The sequence below is a fragment of the Rhinopithecus bieti genome, unplaced genomic scaffold (genome assembly GCF_001698545.2).
Source record: "Rhinopithecus bieti isolate Rb0 unplaced genomic scaffold, ASM169854v2 scaffold_43749, whole genome shotgun sequence".
NCBI lineage: Eukaryota > Metazoa > Chordata > Mammalia > Primates > Cercopithecidae > Rhinopithecus > Rhinopithecus bieti.
This window is the reverse complement of record NW_016818380.1, coordinates 727581-740068: the sequence shown is the minus strand read 5'-3', so window position 1 is coordinate 740068 and position 12488 is coordinate 727581. Positions and strand designations below refer to the sequence as shown.

Genomic DNA, 12488 nt, shown 5'->3' with positions numbered 1-12488 from the left:
TTAAAAGTCTTAAAGATTTATTAATCCATTGTTTAATTTATACTAGTGAATTTGGATAATGATTACAATTCACTTCAAGCAAATTCAAATCCTTGAATAACAAATTTGAATTGAAAAAATTAAATTATACCCATTCAATGTACTGTCATTCTTTTAACGATGTTTCAGAACAAAGAAAATGTCACAGAGTTATATGCAGTTTTTATCTGGTATGGGGCACAAGAAACAGTTACCAACAGAAAATATTTCTACAGCCCCAAAATAGCTTACTTACAAATATTTGCAAAATTCATTCTTATAGTACTCATGTAGTTTTGTACTTGAATTGACAGTTTACAGAGATGAAAAATTAAAACTGAGCTTTTTTATTAGAAAGACAACAGTACACAATTTAGCCCTTGCTGTAAGTATTCAATAAAAAAGTGGAGATATTTTTACTCCCAGGTAATTGTCACATACAGTCTTTCTTCTCTACTTCTGCCTCATTCTCTCTGTGTCACTTTAGTATGCGTATCTCCTGTACATTTTTTCTCCTCTGTACACATCTGTGCCATGGCTTCTGGTGTCATTTCTTCTGCTTTGCTCTGCACTGGGACTCCGCTGTGGCCGTTTTCTTATCTCCCTTTGCTTGTAACTACCAGGACTTCTGCTCCGGCTTCTGCTTCTTTCCTCCCTGCCATGGCTTCTGCTGCTCCCCTCCTTTCTTTCAGAGCCTCTCTTCTCTGGGCTATGATTACGGCTTCTGGACTTTGTCATGAATCAGAGAATGTCTCTTCATTGCTGTCCTCTCCTTATGTATACTCTCGCTGTTTTAAGAAACCTGGGTCTTTCCTTGGGATTTCTCTGGTTATGGTGAGCTGCAAATAGTTCTTCATGAAGTTCTCTCTTAGACGTGTCCTTTCTTCAGATTATCACTGTTTGTTTATGCCCTGAACGTCTGTTTTCTTTTCTTTCTTTTCTTCCTTTCTATTTTTTTTTCTTTATTGTCACTCTCACTCTCACTACTGCTTTCTGAAGTCTCAATAGAGGAAGAGGAGGAGGAGGAGGAAGAAGAGGACTTATGTCTTTTGTGCTTACTTCTGCTCTTCTGAAACTTTTTCTTTTTTCTATCTTTTTTCTTTTTTCTCTTCTCCAGTCGATCTAATTTCCTGTAATTGGGAAACAAATAGTAACAGACTGTGTGAAAAATAGCTATTTCATCAACTGTAAGTTATGAACAAACAATATATTTTCTTAGAAGTTATTAAAAATCGTATCCATGGCAGGGCGTGGTGGCTCACGCCTGTAATCCCAGCACTTTGGGAAGCCAAGGCGAGCAGATCACAAGGTCAGGAGTTCGAGATCAGACTAACATGGTGAAACCCCATCTCTAGTAAAAGTACAAAAATTATCGGGGCATGGTGGCACATGCCTGTAATCCCAGCTACTCAGAAGGCTGAGGCAGAAGAATCGCTTGAACCTGGGAGGCAGAGGTTGCAGTGAGTCAAAATCATGCCACTGCACTCCAGCATGGGCAACAGAGTGAGACTCTGTCTTAAAAACAAAACAAAACGAAACAAAACAAAAAACTCATATCCATATATGAATGCATTGTTTACTAAATGACAACTCATTTTCTTCCTTTAAAATTATTCAAAGCATGTATACATTAAATTTAAAAAAATGCATCAAGCCAATTTTCTGACTACACTTCAATAGTAATGACTACTTTTTTGTTAAATTCTTACTGATATGAAATTATATAGCACTCTAAATGGTCATCCTAAAGAAAGTCTGTGAAAGGTGTGTAACATCAGTTGGAACTACTATAAAAGCAAATACATAGTTATAATCAGATGAAAAATTAATTTTATGTACTATTTTATAGTATGTAAATATTAATCAACATTCCATTATCAAAATTCGAGAATATTCTCCAGAAATTCTAGGAGTACACATTAAACTTTTGAAATATTACTTTTATAAAATAATATAGTTAATACTTGTTTTCAACCGTCTTGGCCTCCCAAAGTGCTGGGATTACAGGCTTGAGCCACCACACCCGGCAACTGTTTAGTTTTATAAATATTAGGACGATCCTATTAAAACGTTCTGAATTTCTAAAGAGTACTTCACATTCTCGGAGGAGTAACTTATTTATATGGTATGTTTGAGTTACTCTGAAAATAAGTCTCTAGGTTCTGTCTAGCCATTCTCAAAACTGTACATACTGAAAGCATCATGAGCTCCCTCTATTGGACTCAGCAGACATTTCTTGGATTCTTTAATTCGGAGGTAGTCTGTTTAACAAAATTCACGTTTACCTTAAATTTAAGTATTCTTTCTGCATTCTCATAAGATTTTACAAAACATTAAAAAAAAAAAGGCCAAAAATGTTTCCTAAGAACAAATTGTGTGTGAAGATACATACAAATCTATTTTGAAAAGTAAAAGTTATAAATAAGTATAATTCTAAAACGTTCTGAAAAGTGCAATAGTTTTGTGGTATAATCTGAGTATACAATCTTACATCTGAGTATACAATTTCCATGTTACTGAAAAGACAGACAAAATTGTATTAGCTATGGGTGAAGAATAATCAATAAATGTGATGCATGGTTTAAGTATCTTCATGAGCTCTTAGGATCAGAGTTGAATACGATACTGAGATGAATACTAAGGAAAAAATAAATCTATTAAATATACACTTTTAAATTACCTGAGAAGTTTCTGTTTTTGTTTGGTTGTTAGGGACTTTAAAAATTCAACTTCTGGATCTTCTTCACCCTCACTTGCAACATACTCCTGAGTCAACAAAGACATCATTAAATTGCTAGATTTCAAGACAATGTAGTTATCAGATAAAAAAGAAAACATTTATAAATAAGTTTTGTATCAGGAACACACTGTAGATGAATATGGTATTTTGGATTGGGAAATGGGAGGGAATTAAAAATTTTTCTTGTAGTCTCCCTGCCGAAGTGGATCATACGGCACTAAGAGGTTAACATGACTGCTTTGCCAGCATTAGGAAACTCTTCCAGGAAAAGGATGATAGACAAACACAGAAAAAATGTTTAGAGCGTGACTTCCATTCTCTATCTCTTGAATGTTAACACTTGCCAGTTTAAATACTTTATTTTTAATTTAATGAAATATAAAAAATAAGATTATGAATTTTAAAGGCAGGTCAAAATATCCACAGTTTTAGCCTTTATAATTTATCCAGCACATTATCAAATATATAATAATATAGCCCTTCAAACTCAATCATTTTCTGGACCTATGTATAGTTTAATAAAATGAATAAGTTTAAAATATTTTCTACAATTTTTAGGGGTTTTTACATACTTCTAACCATTGGTTCTATTTAATGTCATATCAGGGATAATTTAGCAGGAAGGAAAAAGCAACAGCCTCATCACCAGTTCAGTTAGATATTTTATCCACATAAACTCAGATGAGCAGTTTCATTTATTAAAATACAGGTTTGTAAACAATTTCTCATTTAGGTTAAAATAATAAAGCAAAATCAAACTACATTTTGGGTATTTGCTTTGCTCTATCTTACTTTCCTATGGATATATGCATATTGGAAAACATTAAGTAGCAATTCACAAGCAATCACATTTAGATTTATAGACATTTTCAGCTTACCGATAAAAAGATCATTACCTGTGATGGATCATTTGCGGTCAAGTTTCTCCCCAGTACATTTCGTTTCAGTGCAAACCCACTGTTTCTCATCTCCGCTATTAGCTCCGAGGGGTGCATCGATGGCCCTGTTCACAAAAATCACAGTTTGAATGTATCATTTATATCTCTCTACCTTTTTCGGACTCCACAGTAGGAATGCAGTTGAAGCTTTGTTAAGTAAAATCACAGCTAAATCAACTCAATAATCTTCTGCTGAGCAAATAATCAGATATGATTTTCTAAAATAGCAGTCTGGAGATTCAGAATAGAAAATAATTGCATTTTTCTTTACGTGCAAGGGGAGTCTTCTTATGTAACTTTGTCATATTGAAAAAGATACATTTAGATGTTATCTGGTTGGCAGTTTTTAGTATAAAATCAAAGTAAAATATTATAATAAAAAACTACAATTAAACTTTTAGTAGTTATTCTCTCAGTAAGAGTTCATTTAAAAGATATATTTTTAAAGGTACATGAGGAATTTATTATCCTCATTTCCAAATCAAAATTCCTCATCCTTATTTGTCAAATAACAATACTGAATACATTGCCATGTGGTTGCTAATCACACATGCACGCACGCACACACACACACACCCTATGGGTAACCACCAAGTACTTTAATTAATCTTGCTTTTATTCCCAGATTTTGAAATTTTTAATTACTAGCTTAGGCTGGTAACAGGCAGTTTTAGGCTGGCTATTAGTACGTATGTTTTATATTTTTTTATAAGACACTACACTTCCATTTTTGCAAAATGTCAGACTGAAAAGTGAGCTTTCTGGTCCCCAAATATGAACTAACAATAAATTTTTAAAATTTTCAGCTGGGAGTGCTGGCTTATGCCTGTTATCCCAGCATTTTGGGAGGCCAAGGTGGGAGGATCACTTGAGCCCGGGAGTTCAAGACCAGCTTAGCCAACATGGCAAAACCCTGTCTCTAAATAAATAAATTAATATACTTTTTTAAAGGTTTGCCCCCTACCCTCAAACATAAGGTTTATGTAAGGTAAGAGAGACTCTTCACCTCCTTTTGTATATTCCTGTTTCATTTTGTTTTCCCTGCCGCTAGCAAACTAATGACAACATTTCATGGCAGCTATTGAAAGTTGCCACCCTAAATCACCTACACTGGCTTAAATGAACTACCCCAGCTGATGTGTCTGTCATTTACAGAAGAATAAGAAAGTTACTGCCAACAAGGAGTTCATAAGGGAGGGTAGGGGGATAGAAAAATATTCAGAAATGAGTTCTTTAGTTTGTTGGTTACTTTGTCTATTTCTTTGAACTGCTTCATTGGTCTTTTACCACTTATTTGCGCGCTCACCTGCATGTTATCATGGAAAGCAAAAGGCAATCAGTTCAAATTTGTTTACCTGTCAATAGCAGATGTGGTTAAAATTTGGTGAGAAAACTCAGTTACAATATATTTTACTGGACTTTCCAGGCTTTACCATTCCATTCATATTGTCAAGAACAACTGAAAGTTTGCTCTAGGTACAAGGGGAGATGATGGGAAAAAACTGTCTATTATTGGAGTATGGGGAAGTTATTAATGATGTCATAGTTTTAGGGAAAAAAGGCTTATTTAGTTAAGAACAAACAAAAACACCTGTCTTACATTAATATTTCATTTCAAACCAAGAGGGTTTTAATTTGATTTTTTTCTATACAAAATTTTAATTCCTATATGTATTACTTTAATGGCCCTTTAATTATTCAGTCTGATTGCTAATGTTGATAATACAATCTTAAATAAAATTGAATTTTAAATATTAATACTGGTTGCCTCTAAATGGCATAAAAGTGCTCAAACAATTAACAGCTTTTTTTTTTTTGAGATGGAGTCTCGCTCTGTCACCCAGACTGGAGTGCAGTGGTGTGATCTCGGCTCACTGCAACCTCTGCCACCTGGGTTCAAGCAATTCTCCTGCCTCAGCCTCCAGAGTAGCTGGGATTACAGGTGCCTGCCACCACACCCGGCTAAGTTTTGTATTCGTAGTAGAGACGGGGTTTCACCATGTTGGTCAGGTTGGTCTCACACTCCTGACCTCGTGATCTGCCCGCCTCAGCCTCCTAAAGTGCTGGGATTACAAGTGTGAGCCACCGTGCCCAGCTCAATTAAGAGCTTTAAATGAATAACAAAATGTTTACTTTGGCGGCTTCTCAAATTTCACATGTAGGAACTTAATATTATAAAGTAGAAAATGTCTCTTCTGACGTGTCAAAACTACATTTCCATGTCAACAATTTTATTAGATATCAAATGAATTCAGACACCAAACTTGTTAAGAATTAGAATAAAAACCACTCCAGTAAAGGGTCACAAAGCTTGGCCATCATGAGAGGTTATACTAATTTCATCAGTTTTCATCACAAGATGGGTAATTTTAATAAGATGTTATAGAAAGTGTGCCTTCTTTAAAAGTACTTCCAACTACTTCAAGAAAATGATGTATTTCCCCAGTGTTACAGAGATTATACAGATTATTAAACATTACTCTTCTAGCATTTACATTTTTCAAAAACCCCAACTAAAAACTCTGTGTAGTATATAAATTTAGCACACTTTCACAATGTATGACTGCAAATACAGTGCTTAGTAAAGTGCTTGACAAATAGTACTTAATAAAGACTATTATTTTTACCAGTAGCTATTCAACTTTCTTATATAAAGAAATTATGTCTTTTAATATATAACATATATATATATATATGTAGAGATGGGGTTTTGCCATGTTGCCTAGGCTAGTCTTGAACTCCTCAGCTCAAACAATCCACCTGCCTCGGTCTCCCAAAATGCTGAGATTACAGGTGTGAGTCACTGTGCCTAGCCACTATCCAACTTCCATGACTATCTTATGGTACTTTTCATAATTCAAAAAAGTGCTCTCAGTAGTAATACTTTTCATAATCCAGTCTTATTCTTTTTTTTTTTGTACTTAAACCTTCTCCTATCAACCAAAGTTCTGGGCTTAAAGTTCTAGGTTTAGGAGATGAAACAAGTCAGGTTTAATTAAGATATATTTAGCAAGTATCTTTACACTTTCACATTATTATGACAGAGGCTATGTAGAGTTACATTGACAGAAATGACTCCAGATCATTTGAGAACTCAAAATTTAGTTGATACAATAATTACAGATATGTTGATAAAATAGGTTACACAAATATGTTCAAATGCAAAATACTTTTATGTATGGTGCCTTAATAATTTCAATTATAGCTGGAGTTGGATCTTAGAAATTGTTTGGCTTATTTTTAAATTTGCTATGGTAGAACAATACTAGAGAATTCAGAAAGAGGGCATTTGTTCTAAAATGCAGATTTGTGAGGGCCCCTTTCTAGATCATCTCAGCCAACCCTTCGCAGCATGCAAACCAACGTCCCAACTTAGAAAAGCAGGTCCGCTGAAGAAACTGCTTCCAACATTCATTTATTTTACAAACTTTTCTTTGCTGTGATATGGCTAAGTGTCAAAATACCAATTGTGTACAGTTCCATGTTCTGATTAGACCACAGGCTCTACTAGAAAAATACCATGAAATCAGAGTCTCAGGAAAGAAAAAATTCCTAGAAGGTAAATTATGCCATACAAAATTATGTGTGAAGCGCTTAATCTAATCACATAAGAGTATTTCATTTTTTTTTTTTTTTTTTTATTTTTTTTTTTTGAAGACAGAGTCCTCGCTCGTCGCCCAGGCTGGAGTGCAGTGGCGCGATCTCGACTCACGCAACCTCCACCTCCAGGTTCCCACGCCATTCTCCCTGCCCTCGTCCCGAGTACCTAGGATACATGGGGCGCACACCACCTGCGCCCGGCCTATTTTTTTTTGTATTTTTAGTAGACGGGTTCACACGTGTTAGCCAGGATGGTCCGATCTCTTGACCTCGTGATCACTCCGCCTCCCTCGGCCTCCCAAAGTGCTGGGATTCGGGCGTGAGCCACCACGCCTGGCCAAGAGTATTCATTTTACAGAACAAAACGATGAAAGGTAAAAAAAGAATGTCCTGTTGTAAAATAGGTATTTTATCAAAGAATAATATATAAACTCAAAAGTTCTGGCTATGAGGAAATGTCATACAACTGACTCCACAGTTATAGTATGGCAGTCCCAGGGGAACGCCACAAATGGCATACGAGGGAGACTAAAGCTGAAGGCAAAGACACTTGTGTTTCACTGCAAACACTAGGTCCATCTGCTCCATTCAAAGTTCATCATTCTTTTTTTTTTTTTTGAGACTTTGTCTCCCTCTGTCGCCCAGGCTGGAGTGCAGTGGAATGATCTCAGCTCACTACAAGCTCCGCCTCCCGGGTTCATGCCATTCTCCTACCTCAGCCTCCTGAGTAGCTGGGACTACAGGCGCCCGCACCACGCCTGGCCAATTTTTTGTATTTTTAGTAGAGACAGGGTTTCACTGTGTTAGCCAGGATGGTTTCGATCTCCTGACCTCGTGATCTGCCCGCCTCAGCCTCCCAAAGTGCTGGGATTACAGGCGTGAGCCAACCGGCCTGGCCCATCATTCTTTTCAAACAATGCATTATCACCTACAATTAAGTAGGAGAAAAGGGGGCAGTGAGTTGTAGGTTAAGGTAAGGCTGATTATAAATGCCTTTCCTGGCCAGGCGCAGTGGCTCATGCCTGTAGTCCCAGCACTTTGGGAGGCAGAGGCGGGTGGATCACCTGAGTCCAGGAGTTGAAGAGCAGTTTGGGCAACATGGTGAGACCCTGTCTCTACAAAAATTAGCTGGCCGTGGTGGCACACATGCCTATACTCCCAGCTACTAGACAGGCTGAGGTAGGAGGATCACTTGAACACAGGAGTTGAAGGTGCAGTGAGCTGTGATCTCACCACTGCACTCCAGCCTGAGCACCAGAAGTGAGATCCTGTCAAAAGACAGACAGAAAAAAAGACACACAGACGGTAAGAAAGAAAGAGAAAGAGAGAAAGGGAAGGGAAGGGAAGGGGAAGGAAAAAAAGAAAGGACAGACCAACCGAACAGCCTCTCTCTCCTTCTCCCAAATTTAACACATTATGTACTTAATTTATAGAATGCCACTGTTGGCTGAAACTAAATGGCTACCCTAAAGTCAATATAGTTTTGCTTTCTATTACAGTGATGATCTATTTTTTTTCCCTTCTCATCGTGTGTGTTTTAGCTTTATATTATGGAAAACTGCAAACCTACATCACATAGCTTCAACAATTAATAATATTTTGCCATTCTTATCTATTACTTCCAAATTTATTTCTTTTTTCATAGAATACTGTAAATAAAATCTCAACCTCAATACCTTTATTATGCCTCTCAGCACTGATAATTTTAAAATGTCATCAAATAGTCAACAGATTTCTCAAACTGTCTCAAAAGTATCTTTTTACAGTTGGTTTGTTCAGATTAGGATACAAAGTCCACATATTGCATTTGTTTATAGATCTCTTAATCTAAAACATGTATCTAACTTCCCCTCCCTATTGTTATTCATGTGTTAAAGAAACTGGGTAATCTGTCCTGTAGATTTCCCACATTCTGGACAGTGATGCCATTTAACATGTTTCTCTAGCTCTTACATTTCCTATAAATTGGTAGTTAAGTCTAGAGGTTTATTATTAAATCATTTTGATATTTTATACAACATACTTTGGGGGAATATATGGCAAGTTTTGTAAAGTTTGGATTTAGGAAAATGACAGCTGAAAATACACTTCTGGCTAATGAAAACATGTTTCTAGCTAAAGAAAAAGGAGGCCAAGACTGCTTATATGTTCTTGTAATCACTTTCCCATGTATTTATTACAACCAAACTAACAGTAGTATAACCGTAAAAGGTTTTAAAATAAACCCCAAACATTATCACAAATTAAATATGATTATTTCCATGAAAATACAATCTTCTGTCCCTTTTTCTTTCCGAAAATTGGCTATATCTAGTGAATAAGCCAGTCCCTGTCACTAAATGTAAAAAGGACAGTTAGACACTTGAGTATGTGATCAAGAGGGAGATCTGTGTCTAATAAGACTTATCAAGAATTATCTTACACTTACATTTGATTCCTAATATTACCATAACCTTTCTGCTTTTAAGAAAGCTTAGAGAAAGTTATCTTTTAAAAAGACTAAAAAAAGGGGCTCAGTAGGAACATGCAGCATAACACCCAGGAAAAAAGTGAACAAAGCTATTAATAAAGTGTGTGGGTGATTTTTATTTATATAGATGAGAATGTTTTATGTATGATTTTCTAAAGGTTATGCAAGAACCAATTGTACTGAATTGTAATAAAACTGCTTCATACTGGGAATTTTCCTGACACACTGCCAGTTCATCTTAGTGGAGGGTGGAGACAATAGGGTTTCTTATTGCCCTTATCCCAAGTTCATACTGAAGACAGCTAATTGATGTCTATTGAAACACACAATGTAAAGGAAAAATTAAACATTTCGTTTTAGTCTATGTGTCTGCAAAGTACACAAAGGCAAAGAAATATGAAACTGTCTTTATTGTATGCTAGTAAAAAAAAATCGCTGTTTATTAGAAACTTTGCCTTACAGAATGAATAGATTTTATTTTTATTATTTTTATTTTGAGAGGGAGTCTTGCTCTGTCGCCCAGGCTGGAGTGCAATGACGCCATCTCAGCTCACTGCAACTTCCACCTCCTGGGTTCAAGCAATTCTCCTGCCTCAGCCTCCTGAGTAGCTATGATTACAGGTGCCAGCCACCAAACCCGGCTAAGTTTTGTATTTTAGTAGAGACGGGGTTTCATCATGTTGGTCAGGCTGGTCTCGAACTCCTGACCTCAAATGATCCACCTGCCTTGGCCTCCCAAAGTGCTGGGATTACAAGCATAAGCCACCGTGCCTGGCCTAGAATGAATATAAAGATGTATGACTTATATGTAATTACTTATATTTTCTTTTTTTTTTTCCGAGACAGAGTCTCGCTCTGTCACCCAGGCTGGAGTGCAGTGGCGCAATCTCAGCTCACTGCAAGCTCTGCCTCCCGGGTTCACACCATTCTCCTGCCTCAGCCTCCCGAGTAGCTGGGACTATAGGCGCCCGCCACCACGCCCGGCTAATTTTTTTGTATTTTAGTAGATACAGGGTTTCACGGTATTAGCCAGGATGGTCTCAATCTCCTGACCTCGTGATCCGCCCGCCTCGGCCTCTCAAAGTGCTGGGATTACAGGCGTGAGCCACCGCGCCCGGCCTACTTATATTTTCAACTTAATTTATATGCAAATATTTTAATGATGATATATCTGGCAATAATAGGTAATTCACAGCCCTAGAAGACTACAAAAAATCATTTATGCTGTGATGAACCTGAAGTATTAGAAGTCAGCATTATTATTACTATTAGTTTTGAGACAGTCTCAGTCTGTTGCCTTGGCTGAAGTGCAGTGGCACAATCTCGGCTCACTGCAACCTCTGCCTCTCAGGTTCAAGCGATCCTCTCGCCTCAGTCTCCCAAGGAGCTGGGATAACAGGCGCACACCACCATGCCCAGCTAATTTTGTATTTTAGTAGAGACAAGGTTCACCATATTGGCCAGGTTGGTCTCGAACTCCTAACCTCAGCCTCTCAAAGTGCTGGGATTATAGGCGTGGGCCACCGTGCCCAGCCCAGAAGTTAGCATTATGTTTTAAATGAGTTATGGGAATATTGATGCTCTTGAAAAGTTACGCATCCATGAGCCTCAAAACTTGTTGAATCAAATAAATGAGATACAAGAGTACCTACTGTATGATTTCACTTACATGAAGCTCAAGAACAGATAAAATTAATACACTGGATTAGGAATTAAAAAATTGGTTGTGGGAGGAGAAGGCAGCCTGGAAAAGGATAGAAGGGCATTTTCTAGGGTGGTGGCAATGCTCTGTATCTTGTCAGGGATGTTGGTTACCTGGGAGTATACATTTATCAAATTCCAACTCTACATTTAAGACCAGTGCATTTTACTTAAAAAAAAAAAAATACATGAGATTTTAAATCCATAAACAGTGATTACTGAGTAACTATGGTACTGTATCCACTCATTATATCTATACATTATATATCTCTCTATGAGAAGACCTCTCCAAAGGGAATTCAAACTTATATATCCCAAGTATATAACACAGAAAATCGTTTAAAAAATTAGTGTGTAATACCAGTCAGAATGGCGATGATTAAAAGTGAGGAAACAACAGGTGCTGGACAGGATGTGGAGAAACAGGAACGCTTTTACATTGTTAGTCAGAATGTAAGGTAGTTCAACCACTGTGGAAGACAGTGTGGCAATTCCTCAAGGATCCAGAACTAGAAATACCATTTGACCCAGCAATTCCATTACTGGGTATATACCCAAAGGATTATAAATCATGCTACTATAAAGACACATGCACACATACGTTTATTGCAGCACTGTTCACAATAGCAAAGACTTGGAACCAACCCAAATGTCCATCAATGATAGACTGGATTAAGAAAACATGGCATATCTACACCATGGAATACTATAGAGTCATAAAAAAGGATGAGTTCATGTCCTTTGTAGAGACATGGATGAAGCTGGAAACCATCATTCTGAGAAACTATTGCAAGGAGAGAAAACCAAACACCGCACGTTCTCAGTCATAGGTGGAAATTGAACAATGAGAACGCTTGGACACAGGGTGGGGAACATCACACACTGGGGCCTGTCGTGGGGTGATAGAATAGGGGAGGGATAGCATTAGGAGAAATACCTAATGTAAATGACGAGTTGATGGGTGCAGCAAATCAGCATGCCACATGTATACATATTTAAAAACCCTGCAGGTTGTGCACAT

At 37.1% G+C, this 12488-nt stretch overlaps 1 protein-coding gene across 1 annotated transcript in view; it reads right to left on the bottom strand.

The window, feature by feature from the left end:
- Window positions 1-12488, bottom strand: part of CIRSR (corepressor of RBPJ and splicing regulator) — a 52299-nt gene continuing 39811 nt past the window's right edge. The window contains 5 exon segments of the mRNA XM_017856964.1: window positions 1-519; window positions 521-945; window positions 947-1148; window positions 2699-2784; window positions 3655-3761. Of these exon segments, the coding sequence (XP_017712453.1) occupies window positions 483-519; window positions 521-945; window positions 947-1148; window positions 2699-2784; window positions 3655-3761 (857 nt within the window). The 3' untranslated portion in view covers window positions 1-482.